The following is a 22853-nucleotide window of genomic DNA, read 5'->3' as shown; positions in this document are numbered from 1 at the left end:
AGCCGAGTCGTCGATGACCGACGGCGTCGACTGCGACCTAGAGGATGGTAACTCTGGTCGGGAAAACGGTGGTATTCGCCGTGGAATCGGTGCAATTGAGCTTGTGCTGCCCAGGACCGAGGGGATTCCACCGTGTTCGTCTTCAGTGCTTACTGTGGTGGTGGAATACCAAGTTGCTTGGAGACTTGCAGGTGAAATGGCAGGGACTTGTGGCGCTGATAATAATGATGATCCGGTCCGAGACTGGACTAGCCCCGCGTTGCTGCTTTCAAGTGCCCCAAGCTTGGTTGGGCTCTCCACTATTGGTGTGACGTGAGTGTGAATTGCGCCAGATGAATGCTGCGGTTGGGTTGGATTGTTCAAAGCATCAAAACCGAAGTCTTCGTCACTGCGAGATGAAGATCTCATCGTCTCGACGTCACTACCAACTTGGTCTTGCATTTTGCTCTCGACTGCGCCCGTACCGATGTGCTTGATTTTCCCTTGCGTGTTGAAGTGCTGTGGAACCGATTGAGAAGATGGCGACAAATCAGCCGGCAAAATCATCGATGCAAGCTAAGGAAGACGGGGACGAGGAACAGCTTCAGCAGGCCCTCAAGCAGTTGAAATTGCTTCACATCAAGGCAGGTCTCCAATGCCCATTTGAACATGGAAGTGCGCCACTGCTAATAGGATTAATGCAGTGTCGCGAGTTGCGAACCGCCATACCGCGTATTCTAGAGCAAGCCACTTGTAGGTCGTCGCCAGAAAATTTCGCAACTGTAGTACTGAATACGACTACGGAGCTGCGTGACTTCAAGACCCTATACACGAACGAGGAGAGCAAGAGGGTGCTGGAGCAGGCACGAAAAAGTCGCGAGGCACAGCCGAAGAATATTAAGCCGTGGAGAGCTAGCGACCACCCCGACTGGTTGGACATGGCCTAGTAAAGGCATAAACGCACTGGTTGAAGCGGAAGAGATAAAGCATTTTGGAACCTGGTATGGATTAGGTATGCTTTGCTAGGCGCTGGTGGTGTTACAAGATTCTGAACAAGAAGGCGCATCTCAGTGGAGGATGACCTTGGACTATCAGAAATATCTACTTGCGCAACTGCAAGAAGGGCATAACAATAAATTCCTAGACAACTTTGCTCGCCGCAATGGAGTCAAGTATCGTATTGGCAAGCTATGAAACACTTGCATGTAAACGTTTCGCTTCGCTCCCGTTTCAAACCCCCGCAGTAGCAATGGGATTCATGCATGCTGTCAGCTGTCTCCCATTACGCCAGCTGGCCCCACACATGAACACTGTGCAAGCGCCCAAGATACCCAAAAATACTTGTTACCGAACAAGTTGGTAATGAAATTTGAAAAGCATCAGTTCATCATCTAGATCGATTTCTTAAACATTTACATGATCCAGGGAGTCAAAAAGTATACATTTCCCTGGTGTTGATTCGCTATTTGGCTGTGACTGCAGCTGACCTTCGGAGTATTGGCTAATGAGAAGCCCCGGTGGTCACCCCACCACAATTCACAAATTTTGAGGACCGAAAACTTCAGAAGAACAACACCCCACCCTTTCAAAGTAGGTCTGCGACACAACGATTTCGAGCCTAGTCATCGATTTCGACCATCCCGAAACTCGCCCAAAAGTACCAGGCCGGGAATCGCCTGGATTCCATTGCACGTTCGGTTCATAGCAGCATCGCCCAGGATGTCTCGATTCTTCACTGGTGGCGACACCTCGAGCGAGAGCAGCTCTGACGAGGAGGAGCTCTACTCGGAGGAGGAGGAGGAGGCGGACAAGAGCGACAAAGAAGAAGCCGATGATGATTCTGACTCGGACGAAGATGAAGATGACGCCTCTGATTCCGACTCGGATTCGGACGCCGGCCACAAATCCGGTGCAGCCCGATTTTTGCGCGGCGACTCCTCAGAAAGTGAGGAGAGCGGCGACGAGAGAAGCAAGACGCTCAAGAGCGCCAAGGACAAGCGCCTCGGCGAACTTGAGGCCACGATCAAGAGTATTGAAAATGGCCAGAAGATCAATGATTGGGGTTCCATTTCAAATGGTACGTTTGCCCGCAGTTTCCTGAAGGATAATCCCTATGACGGCAACAAGACGGATAGCTAATGCTAGGGTGCAGAGCTTGACAAGCTCAACCGACAGGCCTCCAAGATCGAGCGCGTGCCCAAGATCTACATCAAGACCTTGGTGGAGCTCGAGGAGTTCATGAACGAGACTATCTCCAAGCAGAAGACCACCCCGAAGAAAATGAACGCCACCAACGCCCGTGGTCTGAACGCCGTCAAGCAAAAGCTCAAGAAGGTCACAAAGGACTATCAGAAGCAGGTCGATGCATTCAAGAAGGATGAGGATGAGTTCATGAAGTCGAGCGAGGACGAGGCCCCTGCGCCTAAGCCCAAGAAGGTCAAATCGGAGGTCACCTTTGGTGATCCTGTCGATGAAGATGACAAGCGTTTTGCTACCGTTGGAAAGGGCGGCAAGACGCTCCAGTTCACCCCCGAGAGCATCTTCAAGCATCTCCGCAGCATCATGGAGTCTCGCGGCAAAAAGAACACGGACCATCTCGAACAGATTCAAATAATGGAGAAGCTGTACGAAGTTGCTGTGACGCCCTACCAGCAGATACGAGTTCTCCTAACTCTGGTTTCGGCGCGGTTCGATCTCGGTACGGGCACTGCCACGACATCGATGCCCCTGGAGCAATGGAAGGCTGCCGAGAAGGATTTGTCCACTCTGTTTGATGTGCTCGAGAAGAACCCGGATCACATCATTATTGAGAATGCCGAGGAGTGGGAGGATGACGAGAAGCCGCCCACGCTTCAATCTGGGGACAAGTACCTTAAGGTGCCGGGAAGCATCGTCTCGTACGTTGAGCGACTGGACGACGAGCTCACCCGGTCGCTGCAGAACATCGACCCTCACACGTCAGAGTATATCGAACGTCTAACGGACGAGGCCTCGCTCTACAACGTCGTTTTCCGTGGTCTGCTCTATTACGAGAACCTCCGCAAGGACTCCTCCTTGGAGATTCCGCAAGACAGTGTGAACCGCATCGTCATGCGGCGGTTGGAACACGTTTACTTCAAGCCCGCCCAGGTCGTCAAGATCCTTGAGGAGAAGGCCTGGAAGGCTGCACCCGCCGGCACCGAGTCTTTCATCACCCCCCGCACTGACAACATTGATCCCACCAATCTGCTCAACATCCTCTGCAGTTACCTCTTTGCGAACAGTGAGGGCATCATCCGCGCCCGTGCCATGCTGTGCCAGATTTATTTCTTGGCCTTGCATGACGAATACTACAAGGCTCGAGACATGATGCTCATGTCCCATTTGCAGGAGACTATTAACAGCTTTGACGTCCTGACGCAGATTCTCTACAACCGAACGCTTGTCCAAGTTGGTCTTTGCGCTTTCCGCAAGGGCTTGGTATATGATGCGCAGAACACTTTGCAGGAGATCTGTGGTAGTGGCCGGCAAAAGGAGCTACTTGCTCAGGGTGTCATGATTCAGCGATACAGCCAGGTCTCGCCCGAACAGGAGAGGCTGGAGAAGCAACGACAACTGCCGTTCCACATGCACATTAACCTCGAGCTTCTCGAGTGTGTGTACCTGACGTGCAGCATGCTTCTCGAAATCCCACTGCTCGCACAGACGGGCTCATCGCCAGACATCAAGAAGCGCGTCATCAGCAAGACGTACCGGAGAATGCTCGAGTACCACGAGCGCCAGATATTCACGGGTCCACCTGAGAACACACGAGACCATGTGATGCAAGCGTCAAAAGCACTTGCGGCGGGCGAGTGGAAGAAGTCAATTAACTTTGTTCACGCCATCAAGATTTGGGATTTGATGCCGAATACGGAGGACATTAAATCAATGCTCTCCAAGCAGATCCAGGAGGAGGGTCTGCGAACCTACCTTTTCACATACGCTCCCTTCTACGACACGCTAGCCATTACGACGCTTTCTTCCATGTTTGAGCTCGAGGATCGCAAGGTAGCTGCCATTATTAGCAAGATGATAAGCCATGAGGAACTTGCTGCTGCGCTTGACCAGGTAACATCGACTGTCATCTTCCGCAAGGGCGTTGAGCTCTCGCGTCTGCAGAGCTTGGCGCTTACTCTGTCGGACAAGGCGGCGGCCTTGATTGAGACGAACGAGCGGACACTGGAGCACCGGACTCAAGGCACGGCTAACGCGTTCGACCGTCGTGGCCAGAACCAACGGGGTGGTCAAAGAGGCGGCGGCCAGCGTGGTAGAGGCGGTGGTAGAGGCGGGGGATCAGGACCCCGACAGGCTGGTGGTACGCAGTTCACGGGCGGTGCACTGGGAAGTGCTTTGCGGGCTTAAAGGGAACATATTGAGGATTCTCTCATTTATGTATGTAATGCATTAGGAGTAGGCTGGTTTCATGAACAAAAAACAACGACACGGGCAAGAGCCGGCAATTCATTTGATCCACTGAGAGTTATCTGGTCGTGGCTAGGAATGGAAGGCGTCAGCCATAGAGAATTGATAGCTCTTGGCCAATCTGCAGCGATGCCTTGAAACTACTGGCCATTTGTAAAACCGGTGTCAAAAAGTCTGGCGCCCGCTTTAACCCTATTCCTCTACGCGTCGCGTGAAGCTGATATCCTTACCCAACCACACCTACTTTTCAATCAGCATTTATTCTACATGGGTTACATGCTAAGCAAAGCTCTTGGTAACGTTTTAATTGGCGGTCACCGGAAAGGCTGTGAGTAATCTACACCGGGAAGCGCCACTATAGATCAGACGAAGATTGTGGTACTGGTTACAAAAGCGAAGCTCTTGCAAGTCTTGTGCGCAAGTTGGTCGGATGTGTCTCTGAGACTAGCGACAGGATAATTCTCAGAACATGACGTCTGGCTCTTCTGGGAGTCGAATTGAAGTTGTCACTAGCTCTGGATTGCTCTGATCAGAGCAAGACGTAGTTCCTCGTAGTTGTCAAGGCTGGAATAGAAGAGATAGATGGATTCTTGGGAGCTGCGCCTGAACGTATAAGTGAATCATGAACTGAAGCTTTGAACTGCATGCGCTGGAAAAGAACACGATGACTGATGACTGTTGACTATGTAGAATAGAAGAGACGAAAGAGGTGATTAAAAAGGGATCCGTTGGAAAGAAAGTTGCCGCCACAAGCCACCTAAAGAAAGCAAAAAGATCCTCCCCATTCCGTCACCTATTTTCCCTGATGTCCGGCCTTACCCCGTTACAGTACCTGTTCCTCTATTATAAGGGGAGTGGGTGCATACGGGTAGGACAGCCTATACCGGGGTGTTCCTACCTATCGTCCAGGTAGCAGGCGTCACAAAAAGGATACCCGATCGTCCGCGTTACAATACCGTAGCGATCGCTCTAAAGCCCTAACTATAAGGTAAACCCGTGTCACGGGTGTTTAAGTACAGAATGTAGGACGAGAGTGCTAGAGGGGATCGGTTGCTAGTCACCAGGTGGGCACCGGTGTCATATAGGGGTCTTAATTCCGACAAGTTAATCGCTGCCCCCCTTCGAGTTAGAGGGGTTACTGTAGCCTATTTACATAGTTCTAAGCCTTACCTGGGCTCGAACGAGCGCGCTACTAGAGCCTACCCGCTAGAGATCGACTCCTGTGACGGCCGGTGTCACGATGCCACGAAACCCACTAGCTGTGGACCCGTAGGAGCACTGGCCATCTGAAGGCGGGATTGAAGATCCTCAGATGTGAGCCAGCCTGTTTTAGTTTCTCTTTCTTTCCTTGTCGAGAATCGTTAAGTCAATACAGTGCATTAGAGTGTTTTGACTCTTCAGTTGTGCTCACCGTGACAAATACGGCCTATTTTACCGGATAAGCAGTTAGAAATTGATACTTTTCTCGAAGGAAGGGTCCCTCCTAAAAAGAGGGCTCGAAAGAATATATCTAAGTCTTCGGACACTTAAATTAAGTATGTTCTGTATATAAATAATATGGACGAAGTATTTAGGTTGATTCAGTTAGACCCTGCAAAATGGGGGTGCATGCAAAAAGGTGGTCAATGCGGTTAGTTGTTAGAGTTAGCCTATTTAATACCCCGAAGGCTCTAGGAAGTTATCGACAGAAATAGTAAAGGTACTAGGTACTAGAAAGTGCTAGAAAAGTAAGTACATGTCGAAAGACGTAATTCAATCTAGAAGAGTTTCTCTTAGCATATACTAAACTAACAATTATAATCCCAGCGAGGTGTAGAGGTCTTATAGGTGGAGTGGGTGGGTGGCAGACTTTTTAACCCTAATTTTACTTGTCCAATCAAGGCTTCGCGTTTACAGACAGCCGCTGAGAGATTGGCTGGCTGTTGCGGCACCTCCTCGGTTACAGAGGGTGGTCTAACATGTGTAACAGCACTGGATGAGGGATATTCCAGTACTGAGTGTAACTGACAGACATGAGAGTCAGAATCGATAGCATCAACTTGATTATTTTCAGTCTATGTAAGTGCACCATTTTTTTAGCCCCCAGCAATCCCAGTAATGAGCTAAGTTTAGCCCCACCGCGCGGATGTGACAAAATATTGATTACAGATGCGTTAGTTGTGGGGTCACTGACGATAGCTTGATTTGCAATTCTGATAATTTCGATTAGGACTTGCTCGATAGCAAGGATGTAACCGTACAGAAATGCCAGGATCTCTCTCTATTCGTATAAGTCCTTCTCTGGCTTGTTTAGCGCAATGTAAGCACGAAGCTACTAGCTTTGCGCTCTAAACCCTTGGGGTTAAGTAGTTAATCCATGCTCATGTTGCAACGGATTCCGCGCATCTTTGCGACTCTGCGTCAGCTCCGCCAACCCGCTTTGGTCGACAGCCCGCGACTTATTATATGTCGATCGACTCTGCTCGCGATGTCTGGGTTCCCAACTCAATTTTGTCAGCAATTCAAATCCGCCATGTCTTCGTGTGCAGCAGCAGAAACCGCCGACACTGGCGGGCAGCAGGGTCAAGCATCAGATTTGGACACAGCAGCGCCGGCGACGACAGAAATCAAGACGGAAAAAGCAACGTCAGTCGAACCCAAGTTTCTGCCACTGTCGGCGGCCGATTTCAGGGCATATAACCGTATGGCCGAGCACATGGACATGTACCATAACCACTTCCGGTCGCAGTGGAACCTCCTTTGGAACGCCTGCACCTCCCACAAGCGGCCCTCCAACATGTCCCTCAAATCCTTCATCGATGAAGGGCTGCAGTTTATCCACCACCTCACCTTGCATCACGATATTGAGGAAACGTATATCTTCCCTGTGCTCGCCAAGAAGATGCCTGAGTTCAAGAGCGGCAAGGGGAACGGCGCCGCCGAGCTGCTGAGGCAACATAAGGAAATACACAAGGGCCTCGATATGCTGGGCACTTATCTGCGGGCCTGCAAGACGGGCGAGACCGAGTTCGCATTGGCCGTCTTGAAGACCAAGTTGGACAGCTGGGGCAAAGTGCTGTGGACACACTTGGACCAGGAGGTTAAGTCATTGGGCGCCGAGAATATGAGGAAATACTGGACGAAAGAGGAAATCCGGGCAATGCCTATGTGATTTCGGACTTCAGACAATGGTATACTGCCCGGCGTCATTGTGCTACCAGGAAGGATTGGGTAAGGCAAGCATTGACGCATTTGATTTGGGGTGACCTGGGCTGTTATGGTAGAAACATGACATATCAACGGTGGAATATGGCCAAAATCTCGTTGATCAGTTTGATCATGTTCAGTAGTGTGTGTGCCGTGCATGTCATCTTGTACTGCCCCTAACCTTGGCATGGTTTCTTTTATCACCTGCAATTGAATGGTCCAGGAGGCCTTGTCCAAAACCTCCTGTAACAAACTATCATTTGTACCAAATGACTAGTCCTAAAACACTACCGTAGCCTTTTCATCTCGCCATGTTTGCCTTTGAATCGCTTAAAAACATTAACATGCATCCAGCTAGTTTGCTGCAGCTAGTAGCTCTCTCCTAGTAGCCTAGCTTCTTGTCGACCTCATTGAGTAGATCCTTCCCCTCGCTCAGCTTGTTCACATTCAACTCAAGAATCGCAAGAACCCGCTGCGTGTAGCTGATTGAACTCCCGCTCACATGTGGTGTAATGATGACATTCTTGGTATGCCACAAAGGGTGATCCTGTGGGAGAGGTTCGGGGTCTGTGACGTCTAACGCGGCACCCCGAATCCAGCCATTTTCCAGGGCTTCTATCAACGCGTCGGTATTGAGCACGGGGCCTCGACCAATGTTGGAGATGAAGGTCTTCTTCTCGGAAAGGAGCTTCAGCTGAGGCCCAGATATCAGGTCTTTAGTGTATTTGGTTAAAGGAACCTGTAGACCGGTCTCAGTAAGGGTGACTCGAGGATCAAGGGGACGGACTTACGGCCAAGACCAAGAGATCTAAACCAGAAGTCAAGAACTCCGTTCTAGAGGCCTGGTCGGTTCCAGAATACCACTTGGACGGAAGCAGCCCCTCTGGATCGCCCATACCGGGCACGACATAGCTATGATCTTGGCGCGACTCGGGAGTAGGGCGAGGCCGGTTCGTGTAGGCTACTACATCCATCCCCATCGCCTTAGCCACGCGTGCGACTTGTCTACCAATGCTGCCGTAGCCAAGAATGCCCCTATGATACGTCTCAATAATGCATATTCACCAAATTTCTTATCGCTACTTAGCCAGAACTTACACTCGTAGACCAACTGAGTCTTGAACCTGTTCGAAGTTATCCCGCTTCCACTGCGTTGAGTGACCGTCAGTGATGACCCCCAAGAGCATCTAGTAATGAGATGGGAGAACCCAGTCCTTCTCGCGAGCAAAACTTCTGAGAATGTGTCCAACTGCACACTCGTCTCTCTTCGGCTCATGAGATGGACTGGGCGTGGGGAGTGAATGAGCCGTGACGTTGCATACCAGACCGTCCTTCTGCTGTTCCAGATACCGCGGAATATGATGTTGGGCGGCAAGAAACGTGCAAATGACCCATTCACTTATCTGCGGCCTGCGAATGCATGTCAACCAAGTCTCTAAACCAATCCAGAGTAGTGCTCATGGTCACTTCGTGAGGAAACCCACCCATGAACGCCACTAGCCGAACAGAAAACAATGTCGGTATCCTTGAAAATTGGGAGATCGAGGATCATGTTGGCCCCCGCACTCTGGAGTTGGACGTATTGCAGCCTGGGCGCTTGCTTGATGGTAGGCAAGACTCTGCCTGTCAGCAGAATCGTCACCTTTTTCCAGTCCACGTCCTCTGCAACCGACAGGTCTTTCCACGGGTCCTGCGGTTGATGCACCACCTTGAGACCCGGATGGTTCACCTCTAACCTTTCGACATATTCGGAAGGTGGGGGCGTGGGCGTTATGATGAGGAGGAGGTGGCCTTCCAAACTGCCGCCGGACGGAAAATATTCCCCCATTGTTGCTGACTTCTAATCAATTGACCCTGCTTCTCACAACAGGTTTGAGGTCTGTGGCGTGGACGAAGAAATAGGGATGTGCGTATTTACTCGGATTGAAGTGATTGTGGAAGTTAAATGCCGAGTCTAAGCAGCATGTGGGCATCCGAAGCATAAATGGTTGGCTGCGTGTACTGCTGCCCAATCGGCATCAGCCCAATCAACATGGATGCTATTTCGCCTTATCAAGCTCGTTTCACCTCATCGATTGCCGCCTGCTTTCAATGCCCAACATGCAAATGCGCAGCTGTACGGATAGCAACGACACAATATTTTCATCTCATGGGTTTCTGCGTAGTTTTGCATGCTCTTTTGCGTTGGTCCTCACCCACCACCTCGGTTATTTGTGGTAATCAGTCCGATTGTAGCCATGTGGAGCAGTGATATTCGGTATCTACTCGAGAATTTGAAGCAGAAGCCAGCAACGCATGATAGCTCAGCTCAACAGCAAATCATACTTCCACTGATCCTGTGGCACATCTTTGTATCTGATGCTTGTTGGATGCTTATCACGTGCAGGTAGAACGCGCCGAATGTAGAGATCTCCCACATTGATCTTTTCAAATTTGGGCTCCTCGCCGTCCTCGATGCAGCAATCCATGACACCAAGATCCACGTCCGGGTCCATGGTCAAGAAGAACGGCAACGAGTACCGTTCAAGACCAGTTTTGTTCCGTACGCGATGTACAGTGGCTGGGAATTTGCCGTTGGTTTGCCGTTCCAAGTACTGGCCAACTGCATAATAAATCCACTGTTAGTTGTTGCTGCTTCTAGGACGGAGGCCCGATCTCGAGTATATCAAGATGATGAAGTGTGCCCAGAGTAATACTCACCGTTGCAAACAAGGGTGTTGGGCTGCGGGGGTGCGTCAATCCAGACACCATCCTGGTTCAACACTTCGAGAGCTGGCACGGCGTCTTGCAGCACGAGAGTGATCCATGAAAAATCGGAATGTGCGCCCAGTCCGACATTGTGAGAGTCACCGTCAGCCGGCGTGGGAGGATAGTATAGCGCCCGCATCCCCGTGATGGGGAACTTGAACATCTGATCAAACTCGGTTTCTGGCAGATGGAAGGCAAGCGCAAAGATCCGGACGAGCTTCATGGCAAGGGGGAGGACTTGGTTATAGTACTGATACAGCCCTTCACGCCAAAATGGAGCATTTCTTGGCCATATGTTCTGGGGCTTTGTGATGTTTGGTGGAGGCGGGAGGCCCGTCTTTCCCGTGTAGTCTTGCTCGGGTTCCATGACGCAGTCTCCCATGGTGAATGCCTCTTTTATATCTATGAGGTGTTAGCCGCATGGATTAGATCAGAAGAAACAGCTGTTCGTACCTCCTTTAGTTCTGGGATCCAGTCTCGTCTCAAGCATCGGCTCATAGCCTCGGATTGCTGGATTCTTCTGAACGTGGGCGTCCAACTTCGTTTCTAGGTCCAGGGAGAAGAAGCGCTTCAAGATTTCGAATGTCGAGTCGACAATGTGTTTGGGTATACCGTGATTTTTGACATAGAAGAACCCGACGTTGTGGCACGCATCGTAGATGCGCGAGGCTATTTGTTTCCGAACTTCCAGGGATTCGCTGTCTATGTCGGCAATGTCGATGGTTGGGATAGAAGTGAACGATGTTGGCTTCTCGGCAATTTTGCGGTATGTCACTTTGGATCCCGAGTGGAAGTAGACGTATTTGTCATCGTCGGCACGATTTGGAATGACTGGGTTGATCACTTCTGCCATTTTCAACGGTCATCCGACAATCGAAGTTGGAGATCCGCGAGAGACGTGCTCGAAAATAACTATTGTTCTAGAGGCAAATGATGATTGCAAGTAAGATGTTCTGCTCGGGGCAAGTAAAGTCGGAGCCGATCCCCAATATCAAGAAACCGAGCGTATCTCCACCTCCTCAACCGCCATGTCGGAGACCCCCGATCTTCCCAAATACAAAAAGTTATAGGATGATGATTGGCTGTCCTGGCAGATTGATTAGGATGTGTAATTCGCCAATAATGATTTCTCTCTTCTCTGGGAATTAGAGCGATGGTGGATCCCGACCCAGCTCCGGCTCAGATATATTTCGATTTTGATCGCAAGTGGACGATCGACTGTAGATAACTCAACCGAGGAGAGGATTCTGGTTAAGAAGTAAAATAAGATGAAACGGTGGCAAGTGGATAACTAAGGAAACGGCGCATATAAGGTAGAATAATATCGAATAACCCGATATTCCAACACTGCGCCGATTTACTACACGGGAGCATTGGGCAATCCCGTATTATTTTACCCCTAATGCGCCATTCATTCTATCATGCCGTTAGGTGGGGTGTCGGTTCCTCTGCGAATGCATGGTTTGCGGAGCCGAACTAAATGACGGCAGGCACATTGACTACAATCGCTGATATTGAAGGAAATGATAGCGAAAATCTTGGCAATATATATATCCCTGTATCCGCAACGCTCCACCTCTGCGACCTGCCACTTCATCATGTTTCCAGCTGTGACAATTTAGCCCGCGACAGACCTGGAGTGAGACTACCGGAACACTCAAGATGTCTCTGATCAAACAACTTTTTGCTTCCTCCTATGGAAAAGACCGGCCAGATTTCTTCATCTGGTATCCCAAGGGTACACTGGCAAGTGAGAAGAAGCTGCTCTTCAAGATTGACTTCTTCATCTTGACCTATGGATGTCTCGCTTACTTCACCAAATGGCTCGACCAGGCCAACCTCAGCAACGCATACATCAGCGGTATGAAGGAAGACCTTGGGATGTTTGGTACCGAGTATAATCTGGCTACGACCTGTTTCCAGGTAGGGCAGATACTGGGACCTATTCCTGCCAATCTGCTGCTCACTTGGATTCCGCCGAGGATTTTGCTACCGGGCTTAGAGTTGCTATGGGCGGCTCTCACGATTGCGACTTACAAAGTGTCAACGGTCGACCAGGTATGAGATAAACTGGTTGATAATTTTATGTGAAGAGGGGCGATGCTGACGTATAGATGGTAGCTTTATGCAATCAGATTCTGCGTCGGGTTTTTAGAAGGCAGCTGCTTCGTGGGAGTCCAATACGGTAAGCTGGTGTCGAAGCCATCCTCAAAAGATTCAAGAGTGGCTGACGTTGTAATAGTGTTAGGTTCATGGTACAAAAGGACGGAAATAGGGAAGCGAACCGCCATCTTCGCTTGCGCCGCATGTCAGTTCACGTCATTTCAAGCTGGATAGGCACTTTTTTTTAGTCAAGACTGACATATCACAGACGTTGGTACCATGATATCGGGCTATCTTCAGAGTGCGGTACTCGCAGGCCTAAACGGCACCAATGGCATCGCCGCCTGGAGATGGGTTTTCATCATTGATGGTGTGATTACAGTTGCTGTTGCCATTTACGGGTTCATCTTCTTCCCAGATACCCCGCACACTACCAAGGCCTTCTATCTCAGTGAAGAAGATAAACGTCGATCGGTAGAGAGGTTGATTGAAGATGGACGCGAGGAGCGTTCGAATTTCACCTGGGACCTTTTCATCAGAGCAGGCAAATCGTGGCAGCTATACGTTCTTACCATACTGTGGATGTTTTGGAACACGACCGTGGGAAAAGTAGCCAACACTGGTAAGTGAATTCAAGCGAAAAATTGTGTATTAAACAGCTACTGACAAGATACCTAGTCATGCAACTGTATCTGAGGTATGACACGGAACATACTTGGTCACTATATCAAGCAAATAACATCCCAACGGCCATAAACGGTTTCAACATCGTCATGATTCTTGTTGGCAATGTTTACGTCGACGCCACCGGATGTCGCATGACAGCAGTTGCAGTGAACCTGGCTATTCTTCTCTTCGGCACCATCTGTCTGGTAGCATGGAACATTCCCCTTGGCTTACGAATGGTATCGTACCTCTTCGCTGGACTCGACGGGCCACTGTCGCCAATCTACATGGCGTGGGCCAACATTCTCTGCTCTGGCGACTCGCAGGTTCGTGCGCTGACCATTGCCACTATGAACTCGTGCGGTGCCGCTCTTACCACTATTATCCAGCAATTTCTGTATCCAGTTACCGACGCGCCGGAATATTTCAAGGGTTTCCGGGCAAGTCTGGGGTTTGTATGTGGCATGTGTATTTGGGTCGTCATCGTCAGGCTGTTTGAGATGAGGGCTGTCCGTCAACAGGAGGAGAACGTTATTACTGGGGAGGAGGATTGTGAGGCTGATGCATCGGTTCGTGTGCCCTCCGAGATCAAGGAGTAAGCCATTTCTGAATACCACCAAGTACTATTAGAGGCATGGGATGTATCATTATTGAAGCAACTACATGAATTTATGTGCCTTGTGGGCAGATACTGGAGCATGCATGCAGACGACTTTTGCGGCATCAGAGCTCAATACACCCGCTGGTGACTCTAGATCAAAGTCAAACACTAAAAAGAAACATCTGTAACCTTCGCTGCAGCCAGGAATGATTTTCTTCTTATGCGGATGGCTTTGTTGAGTCTCATTTTCAGACCCAGTTCTAAGGAAAACCGCAACATCACCGTAGTAAATAAGCTATATTGAGGGTACAGTCACAGGGAGTAGGTGTTTATTTCATTGTTCTGGACTGTGCTTTAGGTTGATTTTAGCTAAGTAAGCAACGAACTACAGTATTTAGTGGTTAACCGAGAGGAGCGGCCCTCGGGTAAGTAAATTCACGTTTTATTGTCTACAATAGCCTCTGGCACATAGATTCCCGGAGTTGCCTCGACAGACTTCATCCTTTGAACATATGCACAGAAATCGTCCAAAGGATTGACAAGTCTTATGTGAAATTACTAGCCTCAAATAACCGATATAAGGCTCAGATCCAATAGTGTGCAACTGACTCTACCATTCCCAGTTCCAGTATGTATTTATGTCCCTGTACACGTTATACAATGTTATGTCACTTTGACAAGCAAGATTCTGCTCTTAGCCTGCCTAGTGGTTGAACGAGTAAAAAGCGAAGTAAAGGTAGTGATGCTTTCTTTCGCATATTCCAGGCTTGTGACTCTATTTGGGTTGACCATGAGAACTAGCAATGCCGACTGCACGCACGGCGCTCTTGACTGACGCAGGCCGTCAGTAGTTAGTGCCAGTTAAGGCATGTGAACATCTCAGATCAAGGGTTTGCTGCAAGCTGCAAGCCGTGATTGCAGTCTTGACAAGGAACCTCAGAACTTCTGTTTAAGCTTATTGGAGGTGCGGCGCCAATTTCCAAGACGGGCAGCTAGATTCCATGTGCCGCTGCCAAGACATCAGTTCTGCTGGAATAGGCTGATCTTACAGGTTGGGATCTGGAATTATGCCTCATTAGGAAGCTGCCTCGTTGGGGATTCCAGGTACTATGTCCAGTGGTTAACGTCATCAGGACGGGCGAAGGAAAATCAGAGCATCCAGGACTCGGCATTCAATGTTGGAGTGGCGTGTGGACCCTTTCATCACTACTGGTATCGGTCTACAGATATATCAAGTGGCATTTTTAGGTTCGTGCCTAACCTGATGTATCGAGGTAGCTCAATGCTTACACGGGACGACGAAGTGACCCCTCACCGGCTGGGAAGTGCCTGAAGTCATTCCCGAATAGGATATCTTGACCGGAATTGGTATGCACAAGAGCATTTAATTCGACTGCAATACAACGTCAAGAAAGTGCTGGCACTTTTATTAGCCTCAAAGACGTGCTGCACCTACCAAATTCGGATGACATACTTCATCGCTGGGCTTGGGCTCATGTGCACATAAAGGAAAACTGCTGCATAGAAGCATTTCAATGAAGCCCTCGCCATCACGAGTCATCTAATCTTCTCTGTCTCTGTCCAGCTTCCGTTATTGCCAGATAGTGACGTATTTCTCTGACTAGTCGTCCCTGTACCTGATACTACTGTTACCATGAAGTTCTTCCGGCTGATACTTTCTGTGGTATCTGTCGCGTCTGCGACTGTCATTACAGGCCGCGATGGAAAAGTGAGCTACGATGGCTATAAGGTCTTTCGAATTGAGGCGGCCGATGGAATCAAAGCCCTTGAGGAGACGGTCGCTGACGCCTCGTTGCTTCCTCTGCATGGCCATGGTGATCATTTGGATGTGGCCGTGTCTCCAGATGCTGCTGATGCTTTCGCGGCCCTCAACCTGACTTCGCAACTGATGGTTGAGGACCTCGGAGCTGCCATTGCCACAGAAGGTCCTATCGAACGCTACGATTGTGAGCATTTATCTATGGATATTTAGTGTGCAATTGAGGTTGACCCCTTACCAGCTCCCGCGGAGGTTGCCGCGGTTCCAAGCTTGTCTTGGTTCAATGCATACCACTCCTATGCCGACCATGTCCAGTGGGTGAAGGACTTGCAGGTCAGTGCTTGGGGCATGTAGTGTTTAGAGACTAAGTTGTCGCTGACCCTGAGTACTACATAGGCTGCTTTACCTCAAAACTCGGAAGTCATCAACGTGGGAACTTCTTTCGAAGGACGTCAAATCCAAGGTATCCATCTCTGGGGAACTGGTGGCAGTGGGTCAAAGCCAGCAGTATATCTCCATGGCACCGTAAGTGGCACCGTTCATCTTCCACACATGGACTTTGCAAATCTATCGCCAACATGGACTAATTTATAGCAGGTACATGCACGCGAGTGGGTTGCTACCATGGTGAGAATAACTAGCAAGGCCCGTTACATAAGCATTGTGAACTGACAGTTGACATCAGGTCGTCGAGTACATTGCCTATCAACTGTGAGTCTTTTGTCCTTGGCCATGGCTGATACCATAACTTACCAGGCACAGTGTTATTGGCTATGAAAATGACACGACGGTCCAGTCGTTCCTCAGCAAGTACGACTTCTACATCCTCCCAGTTGTCAACCCCGACGGTGAGCCCCACAACTTCCCCTGACTCAGAGGCACACGTGGCTTACCTGCTATTAGGGTTTGTCTACACGCAGAGCACTGATCGTCTCTGGCGTAAGAATCGGATGACCAGATCTTCGACATCAGCTGTCGGTACAGACATCAATCGCAACTGGCCCTACAAATGGGAAGTGGCCGGCGGCGCGTCTACTAACCCATCGGCTGAGGACTTCAAAGGTCTTGCAGCTGGTGATACACCCGAGGTTAAGGTTCTGAAAGCCTTTACCGACAAGCTTGCCGCCGGCAAGGGAATCAAACTGTACATTGACTACCACAGGTAAGGCTTGAATCTGTCATCAGCATTCTCTTTCTCGGAGGAGCGACTCTAACTCATAGGACAGCTACGGCCAGTACATCTTACTGCCTTATGGTTACAGCTGCAGTGCCGGTAAGTATCGTAGCAATCCACCTTCCCCCATTCCTGAAAATAATTCCGGACGCGCGAACTGACGCGGCTGCACAGTCTCCAAGAACAGTGCCAAACAAAACAGCCTGGCAGCGACAGTGAGGAGCACCATCGCCAAGTCTTACGGGAAGACTTTCACGTATGGCCCGATATGCTCTACTCTCTACGAAGCTACCGGCGGCAGTACTGACTACATGACGGACGTCTCAGGAGCCGAATTAGCTTGGGCCATAGAGTTGAGAGGCGGGGGTAGTGGCACGAGTGGTTTCGTGCTACCAGTTTCTGAGATCTTACCCAGTGGCATCGAGATATGGGAGGGTATGAAGTACCTGATTGGCTCCATGTAATGGAATTCAAGGCCTCGCGAGGTTTTACCATGCAGGCGGCGATAACAGAGAAGTGTTTGTTGTTCAATTGCCGGCATGGTGGCACTGTTTCCTTACCTCGGAGAATATTACGCCTGGTGGGCTCTATGTAGATATTGAAGGGTGATTTCGATGTTTCTGATTACTCTGAAATGATACTGAACAAGCCGTTTGAAACGTTTGTATTCAAATCCGGGGGTCCTTTGCAAGTATTGATCGAACGAAGAGGTTTTTTTGAACTGAGCGCGGTTGTTTACTCAAGTAACCATTGTAAGGTTGTGAGAGTGAGTTTGTTCATCTAGCCAGCTTAGTGCTTACCCAGGAGCAACAGAGACACATCCCGGCCCGCAACGTATCATAATTGTCAGAACTTCCCAGCATACCTCGCAGAACTGGCGATTCAGCATGCTGAAAAGCCAAAAAATGACACCGTAAGAGAAAGGGTTGGGAATGGCGGCGGGGCACTACTATAAGTATCCCGAACGATTGAGGCATGATGTACTGAAGTATCTAAATTGATGAGAATTTGTCCGGTCCTTTTTGAGATCGGAAACCCATCAAATCGCAGCCCACATTTAGGGCAATGACAGATGAGATGAGGGGCAGCAGGGGCCCGAATGAAGCTTAAAAATGCTCCGCTTCCCCTGCTAAATGATTGAATATTGCAAGGAGACGGGGGGATCTTAACGGAGGCGTTTTGAAAACACCGGTCTGGCACAGCTTTTCCCGTCGATGGAAATGAAGACAAGAGCCATTTGGGATGCTATGGCCATTAATTCAATTCCCAAGACGGTGTTTGGACCTGTCATCGCCAATCAACTGCATTGGTCCCGTTGCGAACCTCGACAGCCTATCCAATCTCGGCCTGAAACAGTGCCCGTCTCATCATCCCCCGGTTCCCAGCCGCTCTCTAGGAAACGGACCAACCCGCCTTTGTACATCACCAGAGCAGTTACTTCGTAGCGCTGTCACTTTGGCGGAGAAAACCGAAACCACCATAGCCTCGAGGCAATCAGTTGTAAGCAACCATGAAACCTCTCATTCCCTCGTAGTGCTCGCCTTAACGACATCTTTTGGTCTGGGTAAGCGCCCAGGTTAAGTCTGAACCACCCCTGTTGCGGCGGCCACGATGTATCTGCATTTCATATATCACTCAGGTCCGCTTCAAGTGCGGCCTGCCAGGCTCAACCCGAAAGCTGAGTGTATTATTGCTTATCTTCATTTTCATCTCGTCTTTCTTTTTCCTCTGACCACAGGAGCCTGCTGAGCAGGATTTTCGTTCTTTACTTGTATTGCCAACGACGCTTTTAGTTCGCTCGCTGTTTGATCCAACCCCCCTTCTCCTTCGCAAAATTTGCAGCAGCCATGATTGCCAGAGTCTCTGCCATCTTAGCTGGCTGGGCCACTCTTGCTGGAGCAGGCCCAGTATATCGCACCGTGTCGGAGCTCGACCAGGCGGCATTTGAAGAAGCACAACAGCGAGACGACACTGCCACGAGAGTCTTTGCGAACACGGAGATCAAGGTACATGCCCTCTCGATTTACCACGTTTTCGGACTCTAACGGCAGGAACATGATAGACCTCCGATGGGAGATGCTTATTTGTTGATGAGCTATCGTATGTTCAGCCAATCCCTCATATTCATCATAACAAGGACTAACGCGAGATACAGGGGAGATTTCCGGGCCAATCTTACCCCTATTCAAGTGGCCTCATGCGGTGCTACTCCTGGCCAAGGTTGGGATATTATTAGTCAAGGCAAGCACAACAATGTGGCGGGGCATGTGCTTGTGGTCAGCACGTTGGTAAGTATGCTCAAATATGTCTCCATCGATCAATACTGAGTCATATATGCATGGTAGACGAACGCTTGTTTCAACTTTGATCCGCGTCGAGCGGCGGGCAATCAAGCACTGCTCTTCAGCTGTGGCGGGAGAGCCGATGGCAGTAAGTTCTTCGGGGCCGGAGGATAAGAAATGTCAGAGCTGATCTTACGTGTTGTTCAAGTTGGCGAGGTAACCGAGTCGCAGCTCTTCAGGTTCGATGGGGGCGCCGGCTCTCTTGCATTTGCTCCAGCAAACGATCTAAATTCCTGCTTCACCGTCAGAGGCAACGTGGTGGACGTTGTTCCGTGCCAGGCAGGGAATGATGATCAGCTTTTCACCTTGTCTGGCCAGGCTTCAGACATAGACACAGGGGTCACCGGTATTCCCGATTTATCCCTCACCGCAAGTTTTCCTGTAGCTTCTGTAGTGAGCTCCTCACGTGCTGTTCCATCAGAAGCCACACCCACAATAACTACCGTATACGTAACCACCAATCCATCATCTACCTTGGCTACAGCTCCTAAAATACCGTCAGCCACAACAGTATACATGTCAGCTGGAGCCTCGACGACTACGGTTGAACCAACAGAGTCGACGGTGACGGCCGATGCACCCTCAGCAACGCAGGATGCAGTCCAAGCCATCCCCACATCTAATCCGACGGAACCGGTGCCCGTATCGCGCGCTGGCGGCACACTTGTGCCTACCGCAGCCGCCGAGTCCCACGAGCGAGACGAAAGCGCAACTCGCGCCTTTAATACGGCTAGTATCAAGGCCCCAAATGGACAGTGCTTGTTCATCAATCCGACCGCTGGAGACTTCAGACAGAATCTGATCCCCGTGTCTTTGGTAGATTGCGCGGGCACGCCTAACGAGAAGTTTGATATCATTACAGCCGGCAAGCACAACAACGCCCAGGACTCTGCTCTGTTTGTGAGCAGCTTGGTAAATCACCCATACCATATTTGAATCCGTGAAGGCAGAGTATGTTGACCGTTATATTAGACCAACGGCTGTATTAGCTTCGATGGTAGGCGGGCCGTCGGGGACACGGTCACACTATTCTCCTGTGGCGGCAGAGCAGCTGGTGAAGGGCTGACTAACGATGGCCAGCTCGTCCCCTTTTTTGGAAAACCTAGTTTCGTCTTTGCCCCTGAGAGTGAGCGGAATTCCACCTGTCTCGTCCCTGGAAACGGCCGACTCGTCTCAGCCCCTTGTCTCAAAGACAGGTCTCAAGTATTTACTATTGTGGCTTGATGAAACTCTTTCTAAGCGAGTATTCGGCCGAAATGCATCGTTATTATTGAATATGTTTTACCTACCCACCACCCTATTGCACATTCTGTACCAAGAGATAGTCCATCGAAACACATTCGTACCTTTTAGCTAAATTGTTTAATTTATACTATACATTCTGTGACCACAAAAAGCGAATCAAACCCAGTTCATTTCTTATTACATCATCCCATACGAGTACTAAACTCTATTGAGCTACACCATCCAGGTTTTACCATTCCGCACTCACTTATCATCCTTTGCAACCTTGCACTACCTAGTCACAAGCCCGCTCTTTCGCACCAACCACTGTTCCATTGTCAACAAGTCGGCATGTTCCCGACGAATTTGGTGAATGTCCGCCTTGTAGCCGGCACTCGCAAACCAACCAATCATAAGCCTCACCTCAGTGATGGCATACGTCAAAGCACTTCCCAAAAACCAGTATGTTATGGGTGCGGGAGACCCTGTAGCATTTAGGAAAGACTCACTTATCTGCCGAACAGACAACTCATCTCCAGCCAACCCAACCGCTCGCCTGTCCCACCCCTCAGGATCGTCGAACGCCTTAGCGGCAAATATGCCGATATCGCTGGTTGCAATAAATTCTGTGTGGTATTAGCGGCAGTCTAATAATAATTAGCTTGGAGATTTTGTGAGGAATCATACGCAAGGGCTTGTTTCCCAACCAATTTTGTAGGGCGGCCAAGAAGACCTTGGTTTGGAAGCCAGACTCCAAGTTGTCCATGAAGGCAACAGGCCGCAGTATGGTCCATCTCATCTTCTCGCCTGGTTTCCCAGGACCCGTAACGTCTCTCAAGTGACGCTCGATCTGGTACTTGCTCTGGAAGTGTGGAATTGGAGTCGGGTTGTCCCAAGACACCTCGTCACCGCCACGTTCGATACTACTATACACGAAGTGCGAAACCCCGTTTTGAATGGCGGCATCGATGAGATTCTTCCCTTGTGCCACTTCACTCGCCACCGTCACGCCTGGACCTATGGAGACTTGCAGCGAGTACACCCCCCAAATGGGATGAGCGGATACTTGATGGGCTTCCTCGAACAGGGCTGGTGTATCATTCAGATTCCCTCCTACAAGTTTGATGAAGGAGGATCTGGATGCAAGTCGCTTGGCATCAGTGCTTTGCGGATTGCGTGTGACGGCGAGTATTGTAAAGTCTGCGTTGGGCAAAGCAAGAAGTGCATCGACAACGGCACCTCCCTGTTTTCCGGTGGCACCGGTCACAAGAATTGCTCTCGACATATCGTAATATGGATGCTGTGTGAATTATTTGCTGTGCGGATTATCCCTTAGAGCAGAGGGAGAAATAAGGTGGGGCGTGTATGAAGATATAGCTAGCAAAGATTGCTTGTGATTCTGCTTGAGACACAAAAGGAGACCCTAGGGATTCATAAGAGGGCACAGAGCAGGCGTAGATGTTTATAACTCGATTAAACACGAGTACCGAATACGATGGCAAATTTGGCGCTGCTGACTCTGATAGGATTCTTGTATGCCGGAGCTGGTGGCGAAGACCGGACAAGTCGTGGAGAATTTCCTTTAGGGGTTGGCTCCGCTACCCCCCGTTGAACCTTATTATGACCAGGCTGTGCGGTTGTTGACGATTTGCGCACCCGCGCTCGGGAGATGGAGACGCTCTGTGTCCTGCACTATCAAGGCTTTGAATTAGACTTAGGAGATGCATTGATTTCAAAGCTAGGAACGTCTGATCGTAGGGCCCTGTATATTCATGGCGTTGATTTGCATGCCGAACCGATGGAATGGCTCCATTGAAGGAAACTTGATCCATTATATCAGCTCTTCCCTACTTGTAGATTGAATTTCTCTATTCAGCATACGTACGTCATGGATCCCACAATCCATTCTCGTGGCATCCAGACCGTCAACCAGCTCCTCGATGGTTACAGCAGTCTCTCGGTCGAAACCCTCCTCGCTCCTCTGTCAGAAAGCTTTCAGCATAGAGTGCTACCCGAAAGCCTGGGTATGCCCGCCCGCGACAAGGCCGCCTTCACTCAGCACGCAACAGGGGTTTTCAGCATCTTCGAGAACTTCCAGTTGATTCCCAAATCGATATGCGAAAACATGGCAGCAAATTTCGTCGTGGTGTATGCGGGCATGAAAGGCACGTTGAAGGCAGGAAAGGGAGAATGGAGAAACGAGTGCATCATGATGATCCGTCTTTCAACAGACGGGCGCAAGATAGTTGAGGTCAACGAATTCGTTGATAGTGCCAAGGCAATGGAGATGAGACAGAAGCATGCACCGAAGGGGGCGTTTGGCGGCCACCAGTTGGCGAAACGGGCGAGCTTCGTGTTGACGAGAACAACGTTGCCTGGTATGCTGAAGGGAATGAATCACTTCGTTTTAGTGTGCTTTTTGTATCATTTGGTGCAAATTTTCACCCTGTGGATGTTTGGACTACGATATCAGATTACGTCTTGAACTTCTATCATACTCTCTTAGGCTTAGCTGGCAGATGTAGTATACTACTACATTACATTAGCACATTGCCGTTGTTGGGACACGATAAATTTACGAATAATTGTAGAATTGCGAATGAAGAC

At 49.7% G+C, this 22853-nt stretch overlaps 10 protein-coding genes across 10 annotated transcripts; 7 read left to right on the top strand and 3 right to left on the bottom strand.

Moving 5' to 3' along the window:
• The first annotated feature begins 278 nt into the window (after window positions 1-278).
• BCR38DRAFT_423640 (uncharacterized protein) lies at window positions 279-1215 on the top strand. The gene is made up of 2 exons (XM_040859603.1): window positions 279-623; window positions 684-1215. Exons 1-2 carry the CDS (start codon window positions 519-521, stop codon window positions 924-926), a joined length of 348 nt encoding a protein of 115 aa, XP_040718853.1. The 5' UTR covers window positions 279-518; the 3' UTR covers window positions 927-1215.
• A 129-nt stretch (window positions 1216-1344) lies between these two features.
• BCR38DRAFT_363086 (eukaryotic translation initiation factor 3 subunit 8 N-terminus-domain-containing protein) lies at window positions 1345-4694 on the top strand. Its single transcript, XM_040857199.1, has 2 exons — window positions 1345-2056; window positions 2132-4694. The coding sequence occupies exons 1-2, from the start codon at window positions 1699-1701 to the stop codon at window positions 4360-4362; spliced, it is 2589 nt and encodes an 862-aa protein (XP_040718852.1). The 5' UTR covers window positions 1345-1698; the 3' UTR covers window positions 4363-4694.
• Window positions 4695-6409: 1715 nt separating this feature from the next.
• BCR38DRAFT_134281 (uncharacterized protein) lies at window positions 6410-7977 on the top strand. The gene is made up of 2 exons (XM_040853571.1): window positions 6410-6480; window positions 6632-7977. The coding sequence occupies exon 2, from the start codon at window positions 6779-6781 to the stop codon at window positions 7571-7573; it is 795 nt and encodes a 264-aa protein (XP_040718851.1). The 5' UTR covers window positions 6410-6480; window positions 6632-6778; the 3' UTR covers window positions 7574-7977.
• On the bottom strand, window positions 7804-9552 carry BCR38DRAFT_423635 (D-isomer specific 2-hydroxyacid dehydrogenase). Its single transcript, XM_040859602.1, has 5 exons — window positions 9093-9552; window positions 8931-9018; window positions 8707-8756; window positions 8400-8643; window positions 7804-8347 (listed from the first exon to the last, which is right to left on the bottom strand). Exons 1-5 carry the CDS (start codon window positions 9434-9436, stop codon window positions 7991-7993), a joined length of 1083 nt encoding a protein of 360 aa, XP_040718850.1. The 5' UTR covers window positions 9437-9552; the 3' UTR covers window positions 7804-7990.
• A 278-nt stretch (window positions 9553-9830) lies between these two features.
• BCR38DRAFT_463984 (2og-Fe oxygenase family protein) lies at window positions 9831-11293 on the bottom strand. The gene is made up of 3 exons (XM_040862656.1): window positions 10810-11293; window positions 10309-10758; window positions 9831-10210 (listed from the first exon to the last, which is right to left on the bottom strand). The coding sequence occupies exons 1-3, from the start codon at window positions 11207-11209 to the stop codon at window positions 9912-9914; spliced, it is 1149 nt and encodes a 382-aa protein (XP_040718849.1). The 5' UTR covers window positions 11210-11293; the 3' UTR covers window positions 9831-9911.
• Window positions 11294-12018: 725 nt separating this feature from the next.
• BCR38DRAFT_406482 (MFS general substrate transporter) lies at window positions 12019-13724 on the top strand (the record flags this gene model as incomplete). Its single annotated transcript, XM_040858060.1, has 5 exons — window positions 12019-12414; window positions 12478-12541; window positions 12599-12664; window positions 12728-13081; window positions 13138-13724. 5 exons carry the CDS (start codon window positions 12019-12021, stop codon window positions 13722-13724), a joined length of 1467 nt encoding a protein of 488 aa, XP_040718848.1.
• A 1291-nt stretch (window positions 13725-15015) lies between these two features.
• BCR38DRAFT_363071 (zinc carboxypeptidase) lies at window positions 15016-17424 on the top strand. Its single transcript, XM_040857198.1, has 9 exons — window positions 15016-15693; window positions 15748-15839; window positions 15903-16031; window positions 16104-16133; window positions 16192-16217; window positions 16269-16354; window positions 16410-16668; window positions 16733-16779; window positions 16855-17424. Exons 1-9 carry the CDS (start codon window positions 15381-15383, stop codon window positions 17142-17144), a joined length of 1272 nt encoding a protein of 423 aa, XP_040718847.1. The 5' UTR covers window positions 15016-15380; the 3' UTR covers window positions 17145-17424.
• A 932-nt stretch (window positions 17425-18356) lies between these two features.
• On the top strand, window positions 18357-20408 carry BCR38DRAFT_423628 (uncharacterized protein). The gene is made up of 6 exons (XM_040859601.1): window positions 18357-18686; window positions 18743-18780; window positions 18836-18968; window positions 19026-19110; window positions 19171-19934; window positions 19995-20408. Exons 1-6 carry the CDS (start codon window positions 18528-18530, stop codon window positions 20244-20246), a joined length of 1431 nt encoding a protein of 476 aa, XP_040718846.1. The 5' UTR covers window positions 18357-18527; the 3' UTR covers window positions 20247-20408.
• A 129-nt stretch (window positions 20409-20537) lies between these two features.
• On the bottom strand, window positions 20538-21531 carry BCR38DRAFT_334802 (uncharacterized protein; the record flags this gene model as incomplete). Its single annotated transcript, XM_040855348.1, has 2 exons — window positions 20538-20872; window positions 20934-21531. The coding sequence occupies 2 exons, from the start codon at window positions 21529-21531 to the stop codon at window positions 20538-20540; spliced, it is 933 nt and encodes a 310-aa protein (XP_040718845.1).
• Window positions 21532-22134: 603 nt separating this feature from the next.
• On the top strand, window positions 22135-22819 carry BCR38DRAFT_406478 (uncharacterized protein; the record flags this gene model as incomplete). Its single annotated transcript, XM_040858059.1, has 2 exons — window positions 22135-22656; window positions 22793-22819. 2 exons carry the CDS (start codon window positions 22135-22137, stop codon window positions 22817-22819), a joined length of 549 nt encoding a protein of 182 aa, XP_040718844.1.
• Window positions 22820-22853: the final 34 nt, after the last annotated feature.

The sequence above is a fragment of the Pseudomassariella vexata genome (assembly GCF_002105095.1).
Source record: "Pseudomassariella vexata strain CBS 129021 chromosome Unknown BCR38scaffold_3, whole genome shotgun sequence".
In the NCBI taxonomy this organism is placed as follows: domain Eukaryota; kingdom Fungi; phylum Ascomycota; class Sordariomycetes; order Amphisphaeriales; family Pseudomassariaceae; genus Pseudomassariella; species Pseudomassariella vexata.
The sequence above is the reverse complement of the archived record's forward strand: the minus strand, read 5'-3'. Positions and strand labels throughout refer to the sequence as shown.

Excerpts from the sequence above, each read along its gene's own strand:
- BCR38DRAFT_423640 (XM_040859603.1), top strand. The coding sequence starts at position 519 with ATGGCGACAAATCAGCCGGCAAAATCATCGATGCAAGCTAAGGAAGAC. Across the intron at positions 624-683 it reads TGAAATTGCTTCACATCAAG|TGTCGCGAGTTGCGAACCGC; the intron begins GCAGGTCTCCAA and ends GGATTAATGCAG.
- BCR38DRAFT_363086 (XM_040857199.1), top strand. The coding sequence starts at position 1,699 with ATGTCTCGATTCTTCACTGGTGGCGACACCTCGAGCGAGAGCAGCTCT. Across the intron at positions 2,057-2,131 it reads TTGGGGTTCCATTTCAAATG|AGCTTGACAAGCTCAACCGA; the intron begins GTACGTTTGCCC and ends GCTAGGGTGCAG.
- BCR38DRAFT_134281 (XM_040853571.1), top strand. The coding sequence starts at position 6,779 with ATGCTCATGTTGCAACGGATTCCGCGCATCTTTGCGACTCTGCGTCAG.
- BCR38DRAFT_423635 (XM_040859602.1), bottom strand. The coding sequence starts at position 9,436 with ATGGGGGAATATTTTCCGTCCGGCGGCAGTTTGGAAGGCCACCTCCTC. Across the intron at positions 8,644-8,706 it reads GACTCAGTTGGTCTACGAGT|GGGCATTCTTGGCTACGGCA; the intron begins GTAAGTTCTGGC and ends GACGTATCATAG. Across the intron at positions 8,348-8,399 it reads TAGATCTCTTGGTCTTGGCC|GTTCCTTTAACCAAATACAC; the intron begins GTAAGTCCGTCC and ends ACCGGTCTACAG.
- BCR38DRAFT_463984 (XM_040862656.1), bottom strand. The coding sequence starts at position 11,209 with ATGGCAGAAGTGATCAACCCAGTCATTCCAAATCGTGCCGACGATGAC. Across the intron at positions 10,759-10,809 it reads GGATCCCAGAACTAAAGGAG|ATATAAAAGAGGCATTCACC; the intron begins GTACGAACAGCT and ends AACACCTCATAG. Across the intron at positions 10,211-10,308 it reads CAACACCCTTGTTTGCAACG|TTGGCCAGTACTTGGAACGG; the intron begins GTGAGTATTACT and ends TTTATTATGCAG.
- BCR38DRAFT_363071 (XM_040857198.1), top strand. The coding sequence starts at position 15,381 with ATGAAGTTCTTCCGGCTGATACTTTCTGTGGTATCTGTCGCGTCTGCG. Across the intron at positions 16,218-16,268 it reads GAGTACATTGCCTATCAACT|TGTTATTGGCTATGAAAATG; the intron begins GTGAGTCTTTTG and ends TACCAGGCACAG. Across the intron at positions 16,669-16,732 it reads CTGTACATTGACTACCACAG|CTACGGCCAGTACATCTTAC; the intron begins GTAAGGCTTGAA and ends CTCATAGGACAG.
- BCR38DRAFT_423628 (XM_040859601.1), top strand. The coding sequence starts at position 18,528 with ATGATTGCCAGAGTCTCTGCCATCTTAGCTGGCTGGGCCACTCTTGCT. Across the intron at positions 18,687-18,742 it reads TTGCGAACACGGAGATCAAG|ACCTCCGATGGGAGATGCTT; the intron begins GTACATGCCCTC and ends GGAACATGATAG. Across the intron at positions 19,935-19,994 it reads CTCTGTTTGTGAGCAGCTTG|ACCAACGGCTGTATTAGCTT; the intron begins GTAAATCACCCA and ends CCGTTATATTAG.